At 46.2% G+C, this 25,011-nt stretch overlaps 1 protein-coding gene across 1 annotated transcript in view; it reads right to left on the bottom strand.

Annotated features, from left to right (window-relative positions):
* Positions 1–8,486: 8,486 nt before the first annotated feature.
* The window catches only part of LOC141130166 (uncharacterized), a 108,821-nt gene continuing 92,296 nt past the window's right edge, over positions 8,487–25,011 (bottom strand). Inside the window, exons 2-5 of the mRNA XM_073618112.1 lie at positions 15,327–15,665; positions 13,795–14,046; positions 10,369–10,596; positions 8,487–8,736 (exon numbers count right to left, since the gene is read on the bottom strand). Coding sequence (XP_073474213.1) covers positions 8,732–8,736; positions 10,369–10,596; positions 13,795–14,046; positions 15,327–15,665 — 824 coding nt within the window. The 3' untranslated portion in view covers positions 8,487–8,731. The remainder of the gene's footprint in view (positions 8,737–10,368; positions 10,597–13,794; positions 14,047–15,326; positions 15,666–25,011) is intronic.

The following is a 25,011-nucleotide window of genomic DNA, read 5'->3' as shown; positions in this document are numbered from 1 at the left end:
ATTCTGGAAACAAATATTTACCATAATCTCTAACATATCTCAGGTAACAACGCCTCCTAATCCCTCGTTAGCATTATTACATCTGGGCATTGAAAAATTTTCCACCAGGTCACGAGTAGTAATAGTGCATCTTCTACTCGCAGCAAAACTAAATATTACCAAACTCTGGAAATCTACTGACTCTCCTTCCATTGCCAATACAATTACTGATCTGAACCTTCAGTGTGAAATGGAGAAATTAGTAGCTAGGAAAAATCTAACTATGGAAAAATTTTTGTTTAACTGGTCTGCCTGGCTTACACATCCAAAATGCTCTGTATCATTATAATGTACTCACTACTTCCCAACTTCCCCTTAGCTCGCTTTGTCTTCTTTATTCTCTTATCCACACTCATACTATGCAATAATAACTCATTAAGCTGATTGGTGCTCCTCCCCACCCTTCACCTCCCCTCCTCACCCCTCCCGTCTGGAGCCACTCTGTTTCTTTGTTTGCATTAATAAGCATGATCCACCACTGTTTAGTAGGGATGAGCTTCGTGTTCGAGTCGAACCCATGTTCGACTCGAACATCGGCTGTTCGATCGTTCGTCGAATTGCGAACGATATGGGCCGTTCGCACCAAATTCGTGTGGCGCGTCACGGCCCATAATTCACTGCGGCATCGCAGTGCATTGCTTGCTGATGATTGGCCAAGCATGCACTATGACCCGCATGCTTGGCCAATCACAGCGCCGCCTTAACAGAGAGCCGTAATTGGCCAAAGCCAAGGAGGCTTTGGCCAATTATGGCTCAGGGGATTTAGTACACGCCCCACACTATATAAGGCCGCCTGCACGGCGACCCTGTGCAGTGTGTTCCGGTGTGCTGAGAAATAGAGAGAGAGAGAGACAGTGTCATTTGATTTGAGTTAGCTAGATTAGGCAGGACAGTCAGTCAGTTAGCTGCACTTAAAGTGTATTGTCTATATATATGCATCCCAGGTGTTGCATATATATATATACACTGTATTCAGTTTAGCTAGATCCGTTCCTGTTATCTTCTAGACTATTTACATTTAGTGCAGTGCGTCCTGCTCACAGTGTTCAGCTAGATCCGTTCCTGTTATCTTCTTACTGACAGGCAGGCTTGTCTTGTTACAGTATTTTGAAGAAAATTATTGGTGTTCTTTTGATCCTATTAGTACCACAGTCAGGCAGCTAGACTATTTACATTTAGTGCAGAGCGTCCTGCTCACAGTGTTCTGCTAAACCTACAAGTTAGTGGGGTGCGTCCTGCTTACAGTGTTCAGCTAGATCCATTTCTGTTATCTTCTTACTGACAGGCAGGCTTGTCTTGTTACAGTAAATACAGCTACCTGAAGAAAATTGCTTGTGTTCTTTTGATCCTATTAGTACCACAGTCAGGCAGCTAGACTATTTACAGTTAGTGCAGTGCGTCCTGCTCACAGTGTTCTGCTAAACCTACAAGTTAGTGGGGTGCGTCCTGCTCACAGTGTTCAGCTAAACCTACAAGTTAGTGGGGTGCGTCCACCTCACAGTGTTCAGCTAAACCTACAAGCTAGTGGGGTGCGTCCTGCTCACAGTGTTCAGCTAGATCCGTTTCTGTTATCTTCTTACTGACAGGCAGGCTTGTCTTGTTACAGTATATAAAGCTACCTGAAGAAAATTGCTGGTGTTCTTTTGATCCTATTAGTACCACAGTCAGGCAGCTAGACTATTTACAGTTAGTGCAGTGCGTCCTGCTCACAGTGTTCAGCTAAACCTACAAGTTAGTGGGGTGCGCCCACCTCACAGTGTTCAGCTAAAGCTACCTGTAGAAGGTTGGTGGTGTTCTCATACTACAGGCAGGCAGTTGATTTTGCTAGCTGCAGTATCAGTACATATATATATATATATCCCAGCTTAGTGCAGCTACAGGCCATTAGTATGTCTGGAAGGCCAAGAAGGAGAGGCAGACAGTCACAAGCCAATAAGAGAGGGCAAGCAGGCTCTGTGTCTAGTGCTGGTCGTGGAGACGGTGCATCCTCATCAGCACGTGGCCATGGGACACGCTTGGCCTTTTTTTCAGCAGCTGGCCATGTTGAGCCGCAACATGCGGAAGACTTGGTCGAGTGGATGACCAAGCCATCCTCATCCTCCTCATCCTCTCTCACCCATGCCCAGGGTACTTTGTCTGGCAAAGCAGCGGCCTCTTCCCTCGGCTCAATGTCATCAGTGACTCCTTCCCTAGCCTCACCATGTCCTCCTGAGGAGTCCCTCGAACTGTTTGACCACAGTGTTGGGTACATGCTCCAGGAGGATGCCCAGCGTTTGGAAGGCTCTGATGATGATACTGAGCTCGATGAAGGCAGTAACATGAGCACGGACAGAGGGGTTGCCCAAGAAGGACAGCAATCTGGCAGTCATGCTCCCCCTGCTGCAGCATACTGCCAGGTTTGCTCCAGTGATGAGGAGGGAGGGGATGATGAAGTCACTGACTCAACGTGGGTGCCTGATAGGAGAGAGGAGGAGGAGGAGGAGGCGGCACATCACCAACGAGGCAGGATGCCCTCCAGGGGCCAGCCTAAGGGCAGCACATTGACTGCATCACACCCCAAAGCTCCACATGTGCAGGGCGCTGCAGTCTCTGCCCATTATTCAAAAAGTTCTTTGGTGTGGGCCTTTTTTGAGACGAGTGCATCAGATCGCACCGCTGCTATTTGCAACATATGTCTCAAGCGTATCTCGCGTGGCCAAAACATCTCCCGCTTGGGTACCACATGCTTGACCAGAGATATGTTGACCTGCCATGCAGTTCGTTGGCAAGCGTATCTAAAAGACCCACACCAAAGAACAAAGAGGACCTCTCCTTGCTCCTCATCAGCTGAGATTTCCAACCCCACTAGACCTTCAGTCCTCTCTGAGACCTGCACTGAGAGGAATGAAGGTGTAGAATTAGGTGTGTCACAGCCAAGTACTTGTGGGCAATCTGATTTTGGTACACCGACGTCAGATTGTACCAGGCAAATTTCCCTGCCCCAGCTGCTGCACCGCCGAAAGAAGTTTGCTCCCAGCCATCCACATGCCCAGTGGTTGAATGCTAGCTTGGCAAAATTGCTAGCACTTCAACTGCTGCCTTTTCAGTTGGTAGACTCTGCCCCCTTCTGTGAGTTCGTGGAATGTGCGGTTCCTCAGTGGCAGGTACCCAAACGCCACTTTTTCTCACGGAAGGCGATTCCGGCTCTCTACCAGCATGTGGAAGGCAATGTCCATGCCTCGCCGGACAGGGCGGTCAGCGGTAAGGTGCATATTACCGCTGACTCATGGTCCAGCAGGCATGGACAGGGACGTTACCTAAGTTTCACGGCGCATTGGGTGACTCTGCTGGCAGCTGGGAAGGATGCAGGACAAGGTGCAGTAGTGTTGGAGGTTGTTCCACCACCACGCCTCCAAAATGCTAATGATTGTGACACACGTCTCTTCTCCACCCCCTCCTCTTCTTCTTCCTCCATGGCCTCTTCCTCGGAACCAGCGGTGCTCCGTAGTCGTTCAAGGGGCTACGCAAGTACGCAGGCCAAAAGATGCCATGCGGTGCTTGAGCTGGTGTGCTTGGGGGACAGGAGCCACACTGGGGCAGAGGTTCTGTCAGCTCTGCAGGGGCAGGTTCAGAGGTGGTTGACGCCACGCCAACTTAAGGCAGGAATGGTGGTTTGCGACAATGGCACCAACCTCCTCTCTGCCCTCCGACAGGGACAAATGACCCATGTGCCCTGTTTGGCTCACGTCCTTAACTTGGTGGTGCAGCGGTTCTTGGGCAGGTACCCGGGCTTACAGGATGTCCTGAGGCAGGCCAGGAAAGTCTGTGTGCATTTCCGCCAGTCATATAATGCCAGTGCTCGGCTGACGGACCTCCAAAAGGAGTTTAACCTGCCCAAGAACCGCCTAATCTGTGACATGCCCACCAGGTGGAACTCAACGTTGGCCATGCTGCAGCGGCTGCACACGCAGCAGAGGGCCATCAATGAGTACCTGTGCGACTATGGCACCAGGACAGGGTCAGGGGAGCTTGTTTTTTTTTCCCCACGCCAGTGGGCCATGATCAGGGATGCATGCACTGTCCTGTCACCATTTGAGGAGGCCACGAGGATGGTGAGCAGTGACAGTGCATGCATCAGTGACACTGTCCCCCTTGTCCACCTGTTGGAGCACACGCTGCGTGGAATAATGGACAGGGCACTTGAGGCAGAACAGAGGCAGGAAGAGGAGGACTTCCTTAGCTCTCAAGGCCCCCTTTATCCAGACAGTGTTCCTGCATGCCCGCCGATCACACAGGAAGAGGAGGAGGAGGAGGAGGAGGAGGAAGATTGTGTCAGTATGGAGGTGGAGCCTGGCACTCAGCATCAGCAGCAGTCTTTAAGGGATCAATCCCAAGAAACACATGGACTTGTACGTGGCTGGGAGGAGGTGGCTGCGGACCATGTCGTCCTTAGTGACCCAGAGGACTCCGGACCGAATGCCTCAGCAAACCTACGCTGCATGGCCTCCCTGATCCTGCAAAGCCTGCGTAAGGACCCTCGTATTCGTGGTATCAAGGAGAAGGACCAATACTGGCTGGCAACCCTCCTTGATCCACGTTACAAGGGTAAGGTTGCGGACCTTATCTTGTCATCGCAGAGGGAGCAGAGGATGAAACATCTTCGGGAGGCCTTGCAGAAAGGTCTGTGCAACGCGTTCCCAGAGACTGGGAAGTTACAAACTCCTGTTTCTGGACAACGTGTTGCTGAGGCTTCGGTCAGTCAAAGAAGGAGCGGTGGAGAAGGTGGTCGTCTGACCGATGCGTTCAGACAATTTTTTGGTCCGCAGCCCCAAGGTATGATCGGTTCCAGCAACCATCGCCAGCGTCTGTTTTACATGGTGCAGGAATACCTAGGGGCAAGATCAGACTTGGACACCTTTCCCACCGAAAATCCTCTGGGTTACTGAGTCTTGAGGATGGATCACTGGCCAGAGCTTGCACAGTATGCAATTGAGCTACTGGCCTGTCCTGCATCCAGCGTTCTTTCGGAACGCACATTCAGTGCTGCTGGAGGCGTGGTAACCGATCACAGGGTGCGTCTGTCCACTGACTCGGTCGATCGACTGACCTTCATAAAAATGAATCAGTCTTGGATCACCACCAGCTACCAAGCACCTGATGCTGATGTAACCGAATAATTTTTTTTGAAATCTCAGATCCCTTCAAAGACTGCCTATGCTGATGCTGAGTGACTATCCTGAGTAATTATCCTCTTCCTCCTCAATCATCACGCTGATAGCTTGTAAGAACATTTTTGGTTCTGGGCGCCACCACCAGTGCCTAAGGCACAATTTTTCAGCCCCTGTTTAACAGGGGCGTGTAATTACAATTTTTGATGTAATACTTTGCAGCAGGGCTCATTCCTGCATTCCAACTAGAGTGTCTGTGAGGGGTTGCAGTTTTGTGGCACCAGCACCAGTGCCTAAGGCCCATTTTTTCTGCCCCTGTTTAACAGGGGCGTGTAATTAAAATTTTTGATGCAATACTTTGCAGCAGGGCTCGTTCCTGCGTTCCAACTAGAGTGTCTGTGAGGGGTTGCAGTGTTGTGGCACCAGTGCCTAAGGCCCATTTTTCATGCCCCTGTTTAACAGGGGCATGTAATTACAATTTTTGATGCAATACTTTGCAGCAGGGCTCGTTCCTGCGTTCCAACTAGAGTGTCTGTGAGGGGTTGCAGTGTTGTGGCACCAGCACCAGTGCCTAAGGCCTAATTTTTCAGCTCCTGTTCAACAGGGGCATGTAATTACAATTCTTGATCTAATATTTCACAGCAGGGCCCTGTGAGGGCTTACAGTGTTGTGGCCACAGCAACACCTAAGGCCCAAATTTCTGCTGAGTATATAGGGCAGGACCCTACTTTTAAACAACTAACTTACAAACGACTCCTACTTGCAAAGGAGACAACAGGAAGTGAGATGAAATCTACCCCTAGGAAGGGAAATTCTCTCCTGTAAGAGTTAATATGGGAAAAACATTTCTCCTTTCCACTGATGCTTTCCAATCCATTGGGACAAAAAGTGAGGTGAAATCTTCTGAAGAGGAGGAAAGACAGCAAAACAAATGTCACAGGGGTGATAACCCTTCCCTATGTTTTCCAAAAAGCTTAGAAAAGATTTTTTGGCTGGAGCTAAACACGTTAAAAATGTTCAAAATTACAAACAGATTCTACTTGACAACAAACCTACAGTCCCTGTCTTGTTTGCACCGTCTGTATACTGCTCTTTAGAGTATATAGGGCCTGGTGGCCCCACACCTTTCCTTATTTTAATTTGGGTGTGGGGTTCCCCTTAATATCCATACAAGACCCAAAGGGCCTGGTAATGGACTGGGGGGTACCCATGCCATTTGTCTCACTGATTTTCATCCATATTGCCAGGACCCAACATTACATTAAACCCGCAAGCAGTTTTAACCACTTGCTTACTGGGCACTTAAACCCCCCTCCTATCCAGACCAATTTTCAGCTTTCGGCGCTGACGCACTTTGAATGACAATTGCGCGGTCATACAACACTGTACCCAAATGAAATTTTTATCATTTTTTCACCACAAATAGAGCTTTCTTTTGGTGGTATTTGATCACCTCTGCGGTTTTTACTTTTTATTAAAAAAATGTAAAAAACTGATTTTTTTTTTTTTTAAAAAGTTTATTTTTTTATATTTTGTTTTAAAAAATTTTAAACGGGTAATTTTTCTCCTTCATTGATGTACGCTGATGAGGCGGCAGTGATGGGCACTGATAGGCGGCAGTGATGGGCACTGATGGGTGGCAGTGATGGGCACTGATGGGTGGCAGTGATGGGCAGCACTGGCAGGTGGCACTGATTGGCACTACAGGTGGGCATTGATAGGTGGTACTTGTGGGCACTGATAGGTGGTACTTGTGGGCACTGATAGGTGGTACTTGTGGGCACTGTTAGGTGGCACTGTGGGCACTGTTAGGTGGCACTTTGGGCACTGTTAGGTGGCACTGTGGGCACTATTAGGTGGCACTTTTATTGGGCACTGATGAGGCAGATGTGCCTCTTCCACTTGGGGACCGATGTCCCTCACATCCGATCCGGTGATCGGCTTTTTTTTCTACTCGCGCTGTCAGAGTGAGTAAAAAAAAAAAACGATTACCGATCTTTTGTTTACATCATGTGATCAGCTGTCATTGGCTCTGGGAGCGTGCACAGGGGAGGACGTCATATGACGTCCTCCCGGGAATGTAGGTCCGCGCTGTAGCCGTCATTCGGCTATAGCGCGGATGCCAGGCGGTTAAATGAGATTTTTTCCTTTAAAAATGACATTTGGTGCAGGGACTGTTCTAAACACGGGAAACACGCGTCACTTTACAGGCATACTATAGACACCCCCCAGGTACGATATTTAAAGGAATATTTCACTTTTTTTTTTTTTACTTTAAGCATCATTAAAATCACTGCTCCCGAAAAAAATGCCGTTTTTAAAAGTTTTTTTGCGTTGATACATGTCCCCTGGGGCAGGACCCGGGTCCCCAAACCCTTTTTAGGACAATACCATGCAAATTAGCCTTTAAAATGAGCACTTTTGATTTCGAACGTTCGAGTCCCATAGACGTCAATGGGGTTCTAACGTTCGTGCGAACTTTCGGTCCGTTCGCAGGTTCTGGTGCGAACCGAACCGGGGGGTGTTCGGCTCATCCCTACTATTTAGTCTCATTTATAAAACTACCTATGCTATACTTACAACTTCTTTCTCTGTTATGGACTCATTTACTCCAGTCGGAACATCCGACATGCTGTAACAACTGCATTACTTTTCATTACTTTCAGTGTTTGATGACGGATTTCTCCACAAATCACGATCGATCAATTCTGCGAATGATTCTAATTTATTATCGCTGTTTTCTAGCTGGTATAAAACCACTTTTGATGTAAAGGGACGGTTTTTGGTTGCTATGGACAATCTCCAGTTTCCAGGCAGAAAGAACAGTATATATAATATAAAGCTGCATGCAGGACACGGGACAAACCACTAGGGACAAAGGGGAGGTGAAATAATGTGATCCAGGAATGTAATCTATAAGATCCCAGTGTATTGTATGTATTGTGTGTTTCACTTTTTGAATTTGGCGCCGTGCTCCGTCCTCGTGTGTCACAACGATCGCAGGGAACGGAGCTCGGCACAGTGATAGATCGAGCGGAGGACACGGCTCACACACACAGCGGGGGAGGCATCGCAGGATCCTGGGGACAAGGTAAGTAACTTTGCCTGGATCCTGCGATGTGATCCCGAGTGTGGCTCGGGGGTTACCGCTTTTGGTACTAAATATTCACCCCGAGCCACACTCGGGAATACCGCCAGGGAGGTTCAACTAACACTGCTCAGACAAGAAAAAGTCTCTTATGTTCAGTTTTGTTACATTTTATTGTCTAAGGATTGAAAAAAATATATATATTGTTGCAATACAATATCATGAAAATAAAGCCTGGCTTGTCCTTAAACATATATGTATGACCTTGTTATCTTCTGTAATGCCAAAATTATTGCTGAACAAACAAGTTTATAGCAGAATTGTAAAAATTGCTCAGCTCCATAGATGAAGAGGTGTGAGGGGGGAGGGGTTACATTGCTGGTAAATGACAGATCCTGGCTGCATACTTCAGTCTGTAAACAGATGACCGGGGATTCCCTTCACCTATACCAGACCCTTATCCTAGGAGAGAGAGAGGTAGAGGTGTTAATGAAGGAACAATCACATATAAGAAAAGTGTGAGGGTCCTCCTCAAAATACATGGATCTCATGATATGGATCTCAAGCAGGAGCCTACACAAAATAATAACAAAATAAACTGCATGAGGTCCTACCAGAGTGCATAGAAGACCCTTATCAGAGAGGGCAGCCTGCCAGGTCAGGACAGGAAGAAGAAAGAGTGTGCGTCCTCCCTCTTGTACCATACCAGACATATCTGGTATCTCAGTATGGGGGGGTACCCTGCCATGGGGTTCCCTTTGATGAGGACAAGGGCCTCTTACTCACAACACTTGTGCAGTGGTTGTGGGGGTCCATTTAAATCTGGAAGACCTCTTTATTAAAAAAAAAAAGTGGTCCCAAAAACTGCCCCCCTCTATATGAATGAGAACCTCTGGGTATTTTTTTTTTAAATATATGAAAAATAGTAAATAAAGACACTTTTGACATGTCCTTTATTTAAAAAAATCAGTAAGCTCAAAAAAAATCCCACAATGTAAATCCTTCATTAATAATGCCCTCCAGAAATGCAGATCCACAATGTTGCCCGCTGACTCGCTGAAAGCAGAAACCTCCCGACAGATGACACAATCCGCCTCTGACAACTGCTCACCACAAATGACAGCTCCCTGTCCCCACCACGGAACTTGCTAGGACAGTATAGTATACTTGTAGTTTGTTTGTCTATACCTTGATCAATATTGGTTTTGCCAATGCTGTAAAAATATATCTTCATAATAAGTTCTCCTCTGCTGGTGTCTTCCTTATTACTCATTGGGGAGATTTCCCCTCATTTCCTATCATAGTGACCACACAGGAAGTGAAAGGAAATCCTCCCAATATGGAGCAAGACAGCAATAAAAAACCTGCCAGAAGGTCTAACTCTTCTTATCTCTGTTATAATATTTTATAAAAAGTCTTAGCTGGAATTGGGCTTCATCTACAAATGTCCTGGTAGATTTTTTGGGGGAAAAATAGAACATCTCACAATTATAAAGAGATTATGAAGCAGCTCATTCTGGTGTCCTCCTTACATTATGTACTTGTATGAGGTCTTCTACTGAATGTTGGGTCTCTGTTCAAGTTTTTTATCTGTCCCTCTGCATAAAAACTGTATTTTATATTAGGACTTGTTCTGTGGTGTGGTCAGTGGTGAAGGGTTGGTTGCCAGTGTCCAGGGTTCCCTCCTAGGTAGGGGTGACACAAGTCCAAAACCACCCAAGATATCCTGCCTGAAAGATATCAAAGCTGACAGCAAATCATAGGTGTTGGAGACATTGCCCACCCCACAACTGAATGTATACAATGGGCATGCTGTGGGGCGGGGGATACCTCCACTGCCCATTATTGGCTGTCAGCTTGGACACCTTCTCTGTGCCCTCTAAGAATTCTTCACTCAGGGAAACCAACCCTGTGGCCCCATCCATGATACACCTCTGGGTGGGATCTATATGGGAAGGGAAAAGGATCTGATGGAAGCTGATCGTTCTGTTATGTTATGTATTTCCTGGATTGTAATCTTTGTGTCTGGAATATTTTATCTCTCAGTAAAATCTTTAGTAGTAAATTCAGCCTGGAGACATTTCTCTCACTCACCTGCACAGGAGATGTTGATGGATCTACTTAGATTATTGATCTGATTGGTGACATCACAGCGGAGGGTTCCGGAGACCGGAGGAGGAAGAGTTACCCGGCTGTGTGAGGAGACGGATCTTCCATCCAAACTCCAGGAATAACGAGGATCTGATCCTTTCACCGAACATTCAGCCACTGCGCTCCCATCCGGGAGACAGGAGGAGGTCACAGTGATGTCAGAGAGGGGGACTGGAGGAGGAGAAATCACATTATGGGAAGATTAGAAGAGCAGAAAAAATGAAAAGCAGAAATGAATGAAGTATACATAGCTCCCAACTGTCCCTGATTTGGAGCAATGTCCCTCTGTCCCTCTCATTTGTCCCTCATTTTGGTCTGATCTATATAGTTGTATATAAAATGTATTTAAAAAAGTATTTCCCAGAGCTAAACCTTTCATCCAAATTCTAAATTGCTGCATTTGTAAATATCAAAAGCCAATATAAAGGAATAGTAGTGGTAATAAAAAAAACACTTGTGGGTTTAACTAATCATTTTTTTTGTAGAATTCTCCTTTAAGGGGGTGTGGCAGGGGGTGTGTCCTATGGCCACATACTTTTGCTAATAGGTGTCCCTCATTCCCATCTCAAAACGTTGATGTCTCCTCCAACATGTCTCCTCCTACATTGTTCCTCAACTGTGTCTCCTCCACTATGTCCTTCCATGTCAGATGTCAGGAACGTGTTACCAGCCATCAGGGTAAGACCTGCTGTTATTTGCTGACAGAGAACATCCATAGACAAGGCCCTCCTTTCAGGCTCCATTTGGCTGAATGGTACTGTCACCTACCTGTATGCAGACCATGAGATGATGAGGAAGGTCTCTTGTACAGTTCTCATCTGAGAACCCCTGGATGTTGAGACAGGGTCTACAGGGGTGAAGGAAAGGCACAAGTGTCAAGGTGTAGACACTGAGCAGGAACTTGGGAGCGCTGATATCTGATGAATCAGACGTATAGCTGACAATGCACTGTGGAGATGCCAAGTTTAGTTGAAGGTGGAGCCAGGTAAAAAGCCTGGTTTGGTAAAAGCCGTGTAGAAAGACAGCAGGATGTGAGAAGAATCAGAGTCAGGAAGAGGCAGAAGTTGGTAACAATACTGAACAAAAACATAGTCAGTCTCAGTACCGGGATTTGAGCTCTCAGTTTAAGACTAGACAAATCTCACCTGAGACAGCCCTGGCCTGGGAAGCGATGGTGATTGGCCAGCTAATCACTGTTCACCTTTAAAACACCTGTGTCAAAACACCACCAGTGCTTGTGGTAGCATACCTACCTTTGTGTGTTTGTGCTTGACCCAGCTGATATCTTCTCTGATCTACTTATGTATGACCCAGCTTGTTCTGACCCTGCTCTTCCTTGCTGTTGATTCTGTACCATTTGAATTTGGATAGTCACACTGACCAACTTAAAAGGCAGTTATATTTTTAACACCAAGTCTGGGGTTGCAGGAGCACCCCCTCAAAAAAGGGGGGTAATGTCAGTACCAGGGCTGTCCCTTTAAGACTGAGCAAATCTCACCTAAGACACCCCTGTCCGGTAAGTGATAGTGATAGTGAACATGGTGGATCAGACACGATGGAGGAGACAAAGGCAAAGAGACACATTTCTGGAACATGGCGGAAGCAGACATGATGGAGGAGACACAGTGGAGAAGACATGGTGGTAAAGGATATGTGGTGGAGGGGATATGATGCAGGAGAAATGATGGAGGAGACACATTGGAGGAGACATAGCAGTAAAGGATATGCGGTGGAGGGGACATGATGCAGGAGACATGATGGAGGAGACACAGTCTAGGGGCGTGGTGATGGAGACAAGGTGGAGGAGACACTGTAGAGGAGACGTGATTGAGGGAACATTGTAGAGAAGACATGATAGAGTAAACACAGTGGAGGAGACATGAAGGAGCAGACACAGTGGAGAAGATGTTGTGGAGGAGATATGTTGGAGGGGACATGGTTGAGGTGATAAGATGGAGGGGACATGGTGGAGGAGACCTGATGGAGGAAACACAGTAGAGAGGACATTGTGGAAGAGATATGGTGAGGGAAACGGGTGGAGGGGACATGAAAAAAGGGGACATGGTGGGGGAGGCATGGTGGAGCTGATTTATTAAGGGAGTAGAGCATAATCACTCTACAAGGTGAATTTTAAGTTAACTTATTGAATGAAGTAAAGATAAGTGAACATTTATTTTGCAATGATTATCCAATCATGTGCAAGGAAAAAAAAAGACAGGATATTTCCTTACACCCATTCACTAAGATAAGTGGAAGTAACTGTACAAAGTGAAGATGCTCAACTTCTTTAGTAAATCCACCTAATGAGACACTTTATTGAATATGATGAACCCAAAGGATTGATATATCGAGAGAGATCTCTACTGCTTTATTTCAGACAATTAAATACAATTTCCTTTATGGATGGAGATGGTGAATTAGATGATTATTTATAAATTGACTTTCTCTACAGATAACTTGATGACCTGAAACTTAAAGAAAACATCATTTCAATGAAGAGTGGAGATGGGGGGGGAGGGGGGGGGGGGTTGGTTCTATTTCCCAGATTGGAGACAAAGGACCTTTTTATTGATATAAATCTCATTTACTGGATTGCAGACAAATATATATTGTCAGGACTTTTATTCAGGGGGAACGCAGTTCCGGGAACCTCCAGCACTGAATGTGTGTAATGGAGGGGATGCTGGGGTGTGCTGGAGGGTCTATTGTCATGGGGGATGTATTGTTTCTGGCAGGTCTGTTGTAGTTGGGAGGTTTATTGTTGCTAATGGGGATCTATTGTTGCTGTGGGGTCTTATGTTGCTGGGAGGTAGAGGTGTATTGTTGCTGGCTGCTAGGAGATCAATTGTTGCTGGTGGAGGTCTATTGTTACTGGGGGGTATTTTGTTGTGGGGGGTCTGTTGTTGCTGGGAGGGATGTACTGGTGAGGGAGAGGTCTACTGTTGCTGGGAGATCAGTTGTTGCTGTAAAAGGTCTATTGTTGCAGGGGTGGATCTATTGTTACTGGGGAGTCTATTGTTGATGAGAATTCTATTGTTGGGAGGAGGAGTCTATTATTGCTGGGGGGAATCTACTGTTGCTGGGAGGGGTACATTGCTACTTGGGGATCTATTGTTGATTGGATACAAATTATAATTCATACAAGTTACATGGCACCCCAAAATGAATGGTTCTGTATTCTCTAAAATGGGGAGTACTGGGAGGTGGGTAGGGGGCGGAACCAAGGGACGGTGCCTGGAGGTGGGTAGGGGGCGGAGACAAGGGGTGACTCAGAAGGGGGAGGGGTATCTACACCTGGTCTCTTAGAAGAAAATCCCTGAATATTGTCATCTACAGACATTTCTCCATCCACTTCTGATGTCTCCTCACCTGGACAGGTGACCCCGGCTCTGCTCTCCTCTGACCGGCTGACCCCATTCTCCACAGTACAGGTGATGTTCCAGGGCCCCGGTGACTCCACAATGGCTGTAATGTGATTGGCGGATGTGGAATATCTCTCCTGGGATCCTCCAATCACAGACAGACAGATATTCGGCTTGGTCCCCTCCTCCACCCTGCAGGAGATCTCAGCGTTGCCATTCTGGGGACATGAGACATGGAGGAGCGGAACCGATACTGGAACTGAGAGAGACAATCATTTCCATTGATCAGATCCAATATATACACAGCATGCCCCTCCCCCATCCTTACCTATAATCAGGTGTGCAGACATCTTCCTGGAGACTGGAGGAGATAGATTGTGTCTGTGTGCACCCCTCCCCCAACACTAAATCCCCCCACTAACATGACACCCATTTTCTTCAGTCATGTGACCCCCATCAGGGTTGTCACCCCACACAACTTTTATTTACTGATAAAACATTTAGAATCTACTGAAGAAGCTCATTATATTACTGACAACCTGAAATATGACAGAAACTCCTATTAGAGACGACTCTTTCCTAAGAGGTGAAACCTGATTGGTTGATGTTGGCAGAAGCTCCGCCCTCCATTGGGGATCTGTCACCCCGCCATCAGTGGTCACATCTACCACATGGTGACCCCGAGCAGAAGGCACAGCACAGTTCAGATCACAGCAACTTCAGGAGGGCTGAGCACTGCAGATGTGAATCCACAGGGAATGGTGAGGATGGGGCAGTAATCAGAGGACATTGTACATACGTCTCTCCCAGATCTTCTACTATATAATGTATGGATAGAAAGACACGGGGAGGACACTGCTAGGACTGGGGGTGGGGGTTGGATGGACTTACCTTCTACATGGACGGTGTATATAAAGACACGGAGCGGGGAGGACACTGCTAGGACTGGGGGTGGGGGTTGGGTGGACTTACCTTCTACATGGACGGTGTATATAAAGACACGGAGCGGGGAGGACACTGCTAGGACTGGGGGTGGGGGTTGGATGGACTTACCTTCTACATGGACGGTGTATATAAAGACACGGAGCGGGGAGGACACTGCTAGGACTGGGGGTGGGGGTTGGGTGGACTTACCTTCTACATGGACGATGTATATAAAGACACGGAGCAGGGAGGACACTGCTAGGACTGGGGGTGGGGGTTGGATGGACTTACCTTCTACATGGACGATGTATATAAAGACACGGAGCGGGGAGGACACTGCTAGGACTGGGGGTGGGGGTTGGATGGACTTACCTTCTACATGGACGATGTATATAAAGACACAGAGCGGGGAGGACACTGCTAGGACTGGGGGTGGGGGTTGGATGGACTTACCTTCTACATGGACGGTGTATATAAAGACACGGAGCGGGGAGGACACTGCTAGAACTGGGGGTGGGGGATGGATGGACTTACCTTCTACATGGACGGTGTATATAAAGACACGGAGTGGGGAGGACACTGCTAGGACTGGGGGTGGGGGTTGGATGGACTTACCTTCTACATGGACAACGTAATCATCTCTCTGTATATGGTGTCCTGCAGAGTTGTATATAAACACATAGTATATCCCGTCATTCTCCGGAGTCACATTGGATATGATCAGACTTCCATCCTCTGATATTCTTGTATTGGGGGAGAGTTTTTTCTCATATTTACTCAGTCTACATTCCCTGTGTATAAATATTATGGTGTCAATGTGTCCGATTGGGTCTTTATACCTCCAATAAATCTGGTCACATCTCTCTGTATCTGGATGGTTGAGGGTGAGATGACATCTGATGGGGATGAGAAGGTCAGATCCCGGCCGGGTGAATATTTCCTCCCAAACATTTCCTGTACAGACAGAATACAGATCCCAGTCAGGTCACAGTGTACGCTCCCCTCCCCCCTCATATAACACACATTGATGTAGAACCATCTGGAATCTCATGAGACTAATGAATAAAAAATCCAACATCTGGATCAGTGGGAGGGGTTTGTTGTCTAGTACCCGGGAGCTGCGATGGGCCCCAGGCCACGCCCCCTATCCCTCCTTGTCCGTCCTCTGGGTGTGGGGGATGGGGCAGGCTGGCGTCCTCATGCACATCATAGCTGTACATGAGGGCCACATGTGTGACGTCATTCTTCTGCGTCACTGTGCTGGCGTGCTTTCCGCCATCTTGGCTGATTCATGTGTGGGGGGCGGTTCTTGGCTCCAATTTCTTGGCGGTGGACTCCTCCCACTATTTATCATGCCAGCGTGACGCTGGGAGAGGCCTGGGGGGGGAGACATGTGAAGAGCGAAAACATTTGTTTTGTTTCCATTCGTTATTTACATAAATTGGTTTAGTGAGATTTCTTTAATCCATTTAATTCATTTTCAGAATTTGCTTTGTTTATATTCAAATTGATTCAAGTTTTCAAATTCAAATTCTTTTCCAATTTCCAAAGAAAAAAAATAGACTAGAAAATAAAGGAATAGAATAGAAAATAAAATAATAGAATATATTAGAGTAAAACAGAACAAAATAGGATAGAAAATAAATGAACAAAATAGAATAGAATAGAATAAAATAGAATAGAATAGAATAGAATAAAGAATAGTATTAAATAGAAAAATTCTGAAATTCGAATAGAATAGAAAAGAATAGAGTAGAATAGAATATTCTATTTTTTTTCTAATCTATTATTTTCTATTCTATTCTTTTATTTTCTATTCAAATTCTATTTGAAATTCAAACTTTGGAAGATGGTTATATTCTATGTTATTCTATTCTATTTGTTTATAATGTATTCTAGTCTATTCTGTTCTTTTATTTTCTATTCTATTTTGTTGTGTTTTACGCTATTATATTCTAATTTTTTATTTTCTGTTATATTCTTTTCTATTATTTTTTTCTATTCTATTCCTTTGTTTTCTATTCTATTTTATTCTATTTGGAAATGTGAAAACTATTTGAATACGAATTTCATCCAAATTTTTTTTTTGTTATTTCGGATTTGTTTAACCACTAGAGGACCATCGCCCCAGTTATACTGCGGCAGGTTGGCTCTCCTGGACAAATCGGCGTAGACCACTAGTAGGCGTGCACACGCCCGTGGCACAACGATGGTGCCTGGTGGCTGCGATGTCCATCAGACATCTGCGATCTGTCCTGAGAGAGACACAGAATGGAAATCTGTCAATGTAAACAGACAGATCTCTGTTCTGTCAGGAGAGAGGAGACAGATCTGCTGTTCATACTAAATATGAACAACGATCGGTCTCCTCCCCCAGTCAGTCCCCTCCCCCCAGAGTTAGAATCACTCCCTAGGACACACTTAACCCCTTGATCACCCCCTGGTGTTAACCCCTTCCCTGCCAGTGATATTTATACAGTAATCAGTGCCTATTTTTACCTCTGATCGCTGTATAAATGTCATCGGTCCCAAAAAAGTGTCAAAAGTGTCCGATCTGTCCGCCGCAATGTCGCAGTCCCAATAAAAATCGCAGATCACTGCCATTACTAATAAAAAAAATTATAATAACAAGGCCATGCAGCGTAGGTTTGCTGAGGCATTCGGTTCAGAGTCCTCTGGATCACTAAGGACGAAATGATCCGCAGCCACCTCCTCCCAGCCACATACAAGTCCGTGGGTTTCTTCAGACTGTAAATGATCCCTTGAAGGCTGCTGCTGATGCTGAGTGCCAGGCTCCACTTCCATGCTGACACAATCCTCCCCCTCCTCCTTGTCCTCTTCCTGTGTGATCCGGGGCACGCAGGAACACTGTCTGGATAAGGGGGCCTTGAGAGGTAAGGAAGTCCTCCTCTTCCTCCCTCTGTTCTGCCTCAAGTGCCCTGTCCATTATTCCACACAGCGTGTGCTCCAACAGGTGGACAAGAGTGACAGTTTCACTGATGCATGCACTGTCACTGCTCACCATCCTTGTGGCCTCCTCAAATGGTGACAGGACAGTGCATGCATCCCTGATCATAGCCCACTGGCATGGGGAAAAAAAAACAAGGTCCCCTGACCCTGTTCTGGTATCAAAGTCACATAGGTACTTATTGATGGCCCTCCGCTGTGTGTGCAGCCGCTGCAGCATGGGCAACATTGAGTTCCACCTGGTGGGCATGTCACAGATTAGGCGGTTCTTAGGCAGGTTAAATTCCTTTTGGAGGTCAGCCAGCCAAGCACTGGCATTATATGACCTGCGGACATCCTGTAAGCCCGGGTACCTGCCGAAGAACCGCTGCACCACCATGTTAAGGACATAAGCCAAACAGGGCACATGGGTCAGTTGTCCTTGCCGGAGGGCGGAGAGGAGGTTGGTGCCATTGTCGCAAACCACCATACCTGGCTTAAGCTGGCGTGGCGTCAACCACCTCTGAACCTGCCCCTGCAGAGCTGACAGAACCTCTGCCCCAGTGTGGCTCCTGTCCCCCAAGCACACCAGCTCAAGCAATGCATGGCATCTTTTTGCCTGCGTACTTGAGTAGTCCCTTGAATGCCTTCGGAGCACCGCTGGTTCCGAGGACAAATCAGCACAGGAAGAGGCCATGGAGGAAGAAGAGGAGGGGGTGGAAGAGAGAGGTGTGGCAGAATCACCACTAGTAGAATTTTGGAGGCGTAGTGGTGGAACAACCTCCAACACTACTGCACCTTGTCCTGCATCCTTCCCAGCTGCCAGCAGAGTCACCCAATGCGCCATGAAACTTAGGTAACGTCCCTGTCCATGCCTGCTGGACCATGAGTCAGCGGTAATATGCACCTTACCGCTGACCGCCCTGTCCAGCGAGGCCAAGACATTGCCTTCCACATGCCGGTAGAGAGCCGGAATCGCTTTCCGTGAGAAAAAGTGGAATTTGGGTACCTGCCACTGAGGAACCGCACATTCCACAAACTCACGGGAGGGGGCAGAGTATTCTAACTGAAAAGGCAGCAGTTGAAGTGCTAGCAATTTAGCCAAGCTAGCATTCAACCGCTAGGCATGTGGATGGCTGCGAGCGAACTTCTTTTGGCGGTGCAGCAGCTGGGGCAGGGAAATTTGCCTGGTACAATCTGACGTCGGTGTACCGAAAGCAAATTGCCCACAAGTACTTGGCTGTGACACACCTAATTCTACACCTTCATTCCTCTCAGTGCAGGTCTCAGAGAGGACTGAAGGTATAGTGGGGTTGGAGATCCCAGCTGATTAGGAGCAAGGAGAGGTCCGCTTTGTTCTTTGGTGTGGATCTTTTAGGTACGGTTGCCAACAAACTGCATGGCAGGTTGACATATGTCTGGTTAAGCATGTGGTGCCCAAGCAGGTGATGTTTTGGCCATGCGAGATACGCTTGAGACATATGTTGCAAATAGCAGCGGTGCGATCTGATGCACTCATCGCTAAAAAAGGCCCACACCAAAGAACTTTTGGAATAACGCGCAGAGACAGCAGCGCCCTACACATGCGGAGCTCTGTGGTGTGATGCAGTCGGTGTGCTGCCCTTAAGCTGGCCCCTGGAGGGCATCCTTCCTCATTGGAATTATGCCTCCTCCTCCTATCAGGCACCCATGTGGAGTCAGTGACCTCATCATCCCCTCCCTCCTCATCACTGGAGCAAACTTGGCAGTATGCTGCAGCTGGGGGAACATGACTGCCATATTGCTGTCCTTCTTGGGCACCCCCTCTCTCTGGGCTCACGTTACTGCCTTCCTCTAGCTGGGCATCCTCCTGGAGCATGTACCCAACCCTGTGGTCAAACAGTTCAGCGGACTCCTCAAGAGGACATGGTGGGGCTAGGGAAGGAGTGACTGATGCCATTGAGCTGAGGGAAGAGGCTGCATTGGCAGCTGCTTTGCCAGACAAAGTACCCTGGGCATGGGTGAGTGAGGATGAGGAGGATGAGGACGGCTTGGTCATCCACTCTACCAAGTCTTCCGCATGTTGCGGCTCAACACGGCCAGCTGCCGAAAAAAAGGACAAGCATGTCCCACAGCCACGTGCTGATGAGGATGCACCGTCTCCATGACCAGCACTGTTGCCTCTAGACACAGAGCCTGCTTGCCCTCTTTTTATTGGCTTGTGACTGTCTGCCTCTCCTTGTTGGCTTTCCAGACATACTAATGGCCTGCAGTGAGATGTAGCTGCACAAAGCTGGGATGTATATATATACTGATACTGCAGCTAGCAGAATCAACTGCCTGCCTGTAGTATTATTAGTATGAGAACACCAGCAATTGTCTTCAGGTAGCTTTAGGTGCACACTGCAAAGGACACATTACACTAACTGTAAATACTGTAGCTGCCTGCCTGTGGTACTAGTAGGATCAGAAGAACACCACCAATTTTCTTCAGGTAGCTGTAAATACTGTAAAAACACCTGCCAGCTTGTCAGTAGGAAGAGAAAGACAGGAACGGATCTAGCTAAACTGAATACAGTATATATATATATATATATATATATATATATTGTGGCAGAGCAAGGCTCTGTCCCTATGAAAATGGGGTTAAAGTGGACACAGAGTCTGCATATCGACTGAGTGCAGAGCTACAGAGTGTACATTTGAAATGGAGAAAACTGCTCTGGCAGTTTTCTCCAGGTTTTGCTAGTTCCTTATGGGGCTCTGTAATTTGGAGATCCTTCAGAGTCTTGGGTGGGACGGGATCTCCAACCCTGTGTCCGGGTCTTGTGGACAGCCAGCAGGGTGTGTGCCCAGGTGCACACAGCCCATATAACGAGGGATTGGTGAGAGCAGAAAGTGTGGAGGAAGGTGAAGTTGGAGCAGAGTAAGTGTCTCTGTGTGAGAATAGATGCTGTGTGCGTTGAAGGGCTTCAAAGCTGTGTGCGTCCAAGGAGCCAGATGCTGTGTGCGTTGAAGGGCTTCAAAGCTGTGTGCGTCCAGGGAGCCAGAAGCTGTATGCATTGAAGGGCTGTAAAGCTGTGTGCGTCAAAGGAGCCAGAAGCTGTGTGCATTGAAGCTCTTGAAACGGTGTGTGACCAAGGAGCCTAAGACTGTGTGCATCCAAGCAGCTTGTTTGAGGGCCTGTTCCCTATAGCAGCAATACTGCTGAAGAGTAGCCAGGTGGGCTAGCATTTTTTTTTTTTATTTGGATTTTCTATTGTATTTACTTGCTGAAGCTTGGACCCCTGTGTGGGATTCCTGGATGGACTTTTGTTTTGTTTTTTCCTTTAATAAATGTGGGCTACCAGGCCCTTAACTATAAATGCCTCTCTGATGTGGACTCACTGCACCAAAACGCATCTATCCACTTGAGCTGAACAATCCCCAATGTCACGAGAGAGAGAGAGAGAGAGAGAGATCAACCAGGATGCATATATAGAGTGGGGGCGGAAAGTATTCAGACCCCCTTAAATTTTTCACTCTTTGTTATATTGCAGCCATTTGCTAAAATCATTTATGTTCATTTTTTTCCTCATTAATGTACACACAGCACCCCATATTGTACACACAGCACCCCATATTGTACACACAGCACCCCATATTGTATACACAGCACCCCATATTGACAGAAAAACACAGAAATGTTGACATTTTTTCAGATCTATTAAAAAAGAAAAACTGAAATATCACATGGTCCTAAGTATTCAGACCCTTTGCTCAGTATTTAGTAGAAGCCCCTTTTGATGAGTCTTTTTGGGAAAGATTCAACAAGTTTTTCACACCTGGATTTGGGGATTCTCTGCCATTCTTCCTTGCAGATCCTCTCCAGTTCTGTCAGGGGGATGGTAAACGTTGGTGGACGGCCATTTTTAGGTCTCTCCAGAGATGTTCAATTGGGTTTAAGTCAGGGCTCTGGCTGGGGCCATTCTAGAACAGTCACGGAGTTGTTGTGAAGCCACTCCTTCGTTATTTTAGCTGTGTGTTTAGGGTCAGTGTCTTAAAGGGGAAAATTACAGCGTTGTGTAAAAAATATGTTTGTATGAATAGCAGCCAACACAGCTATAGACCAAAGCAATAAATGTGAGCGTTAAAGTGTAGCGCTATACATCAATATAATAAATTAAATTAACCATTAAATGACTAATGGTGTAAAAGATTCAAACGTGCCTAAAGGGAATAGGATGTCTGGCCTTATGTCAATATACAGGTATACAGTAAGTAACTCTAATATCCTAACCCAAAAAAGTGAACAAATGCATAGAAAATGTTATGAATAAAACATCACACCGCTCTTGTTTCCTATCTATGCCTTTGATGACCGTTATCATGTGAGTTCATCCCTTTGTTTATATAATAATTTACACCTACGGTATCACGCTATGCGAGCATTTTATTCTACCTTGCATGGTTTATGATTATCGATTTGGAGCTCCCTATTGGGATATTTCCTATGTACCGGTGTCCGAGAACGTCTGCATCAAGTTTTCGTGGCTGTTTAAGCAGATACATCTTCCTAGCCAGCTGGTTATAAGCCTTTTTTGACTTGGGTGGCATAAGCCTTTCCAAGTCAACAACATCTGGTAAGCCTCCTTATGATCACTGGTGGTGGTTTGCCTATTTCTTCAATTGTTTTCCAAGTGATGTCTGCCAAACACATCTCTGGATTTGTGGGATCATCCTTTACAATCTTTGGACTCCATTTTCTTATTTGCTGACATCCTTTGGACTTTTATATGGTTTGTTTTTTTGTTTTTTGTGTCCTTCAGTGTGATACACCTTAATATTCATATGAATTTTTATTCATAACATTTTCTATGCATTTGTTCATTTTTTTTCGGGTTAGGATATTAGAGTTACTTACTGTATATTGACATAAGGCCAGACATCCTATTCCCTTTAGGCACGTTTGAATCTTTTACACCATTAGTCATTTAATGGTTAATTAAATTCAATTTATTATAGGGTCATTGTCTTGTTGGAACGTAAACCTTCGGCCCAGTCTGAGGTCCTGAGCACTCTGGAGAAGGTTTTCGTCCAGGATATCCCTGTACTTAGCCGCATTCATCTTTCCCTCGATTGCAACCAGTCGTCCTGTCCCTGTGGCTGAAAAACACCCCCACAGCATGATGCTGCCACCACCATGCTTCACTGTTGGGACTGTATTGGACAGGTGATGAGCAGTGCCTGGTTTTCTCCACACATACCGCTTAGAATTAAGGCCAAAAAGTTCTATCTTGGTCTCATCAGACCAGAGAATCTTATTTTTCACCATCTTGGAGTCCTTCAGGTGTTTTTTAGCAAACTCCATGCGGGCTTTCATGTGTCCTACACTGAGAGGCTTCCATCGGGCCACTCTGTCATAAAGCCCTGACTGGTGGAGGGCTGCAGTAAAGGTTGACTTTCTACAACTTTCTCCCATCTCCCGACTGCATCTCTGGAGCTCAGCCACAGTGATCTTTTGAGTTCTTCTTTACCTCTCTCACCAAGGCTCTTCTCCCCCGATAGCTCAGTTTGGCCAGACGGCCAGCTCTAGGAAGGGTTCTGGTCATCCCAAACGTCTTCCATTTAAGGATTATGGAGGCCACTGTGCTCTTAGGAACCTTAAGTGTAGCAGACATTTTTTTGTAACCTTGGCCAGATCTGTGCCTTGCCACAATTCTGTCTCTGAGCTCTTCAGGCAGTTCCTTTGACCTCATGATTCTCATTTGCTCTGACATGCACTTGAGCTGTAAGGTCTGATATAGACAGGTGTGTGGTTTTCCTAATCAAGTCCAATTAGTATAATCAAACACAGCTGGACTCAAATGAAAGTGTAGAACCATATCAAGAATGATCAAAAGAAATGGACAGCACCTGAGTTAAATATATGAGTGTCCCAGCAAAGGGTCTGAATACTTAGGACCATGTGATGTTTCAGTTTTTCTTTTTTGATAAATCTGCAAAAATGTCAACAATTCTGTGTTTTTCTGTCAATATGGGGTGCTGTGTGTACAATATGGGGTGCTGTGTGTACATTAATGAGGAAAAAAAATGAACTTAATTGATTTTAACAAATGGCTGCAATATAACAAAGTGAAAAATTTAAGGGGGTCTGAATACTTTCTGTCCCCGCTGTATACACAATACCCTGTAAGTGCAGCTAACTGACTCGCCTGCCTACTCTAACTTAAGTCAAATGACACTGTCTCTTTCTATCTCTCTGCCGCCGCAACACACTACACAAGGCCGCCATGCAGGCGGCCTTATATAGTGTGGGGCGTGTACTAAACCCCCTGAGCCATAATTGGCCAAAGCCACCCTGGCTTTGGCCAATTACAGCTCTCTGCACAGACAGTGTTGTGATTGGCCAAGCATGCGGGTCATAGTGCATGCTTGGCCAATCATCAGCCAGCAAGTCACTGCGATGCTGCAGTGAATTATGAGCCATGACGCGCCACTCGAATTTGGTGCGAACGGCCTATAACGTTCGCAATTCATAGAACGGTCGAACAGGAGATGTTCGAGTTGAACATGGGTTCGACTCGAACTCGAAGCTCATCCCTACTGATAACACTGAACCTTGAGGTACACCACTGATAACTTTAGATCATTCAGAGTAAGAATCATGAACCACTACTCTCTCAATTCTGTTTTTTAGCCAGTTTTCTATCCATTTACAAAATGATATTTCCAAGCCTGTAGATTTTACATAATGATATGTGTTCCATATTTGATAGGAATTTAAAGCTTTTTAGTTAATGTCGCCAAAAAAGTTTATAAAATGCATAACAATAATGAGTAATATGTTGTTGGTATCGTGGAGCAACTTACTTTATTATTACATATTAGTGCTTAACCACTTTCATCATTGCGGATGGATGTCATATGATGTCCTCCCAGAACGTGCGCCCATGTGGCCTTGCAGCCTGTGCCGTGGGTGCGATCTGTTATCCGCTGTGCCCACCAGACTCAGCCAATGACAGATCACTGTACCGGCCCACTGTTGGAACCATGTGATCACTGTGACCAATCACAGCAGATCACATGGCAATTGTAAACAATGGATGGCTTCCTTTCATACCATCCATTGTGTACTATTGTGTTGCTAGCTGTGATTGGTCACAGTGATCACATAGTACAGACAGGGCCAATCATAGCCCATCTGTACCATGTGATTAGCTGTGGCCAATCACAGCTAATCACAACAATACTCACTGATTTAATCAGTTTCATTCAGTAAAAATGGTTGCTTATAGCAAGGAAATTAATTGTTATATGCAATCATAATGTGTAAAAAAAAAAAAAAAAAAAAATCCTGATCACTTCCCCAGAGTAGTACAGTGTGCACAGAGCA

Source organism: Aquarana catesbeiana, linkage group LG02 (genome assembly GCF_042186555.1).
Source record: "Aquarana catesbeiana isolate 2022-GZ linkage group LG02, ASM4218655v1, whole genome shotgun sequence".
Lineage (NCBI taxonomy): Eukaryota > Metazoa > Chordata > Amphibia > Anura > Ranidae > Aquarana > Aquarana catesbeiana.
The sequence above is the reverse complement of the archived record's forward strand: the minus strand, read 5'-3'. Positions and strand labels throughout refer to the sequence as shown.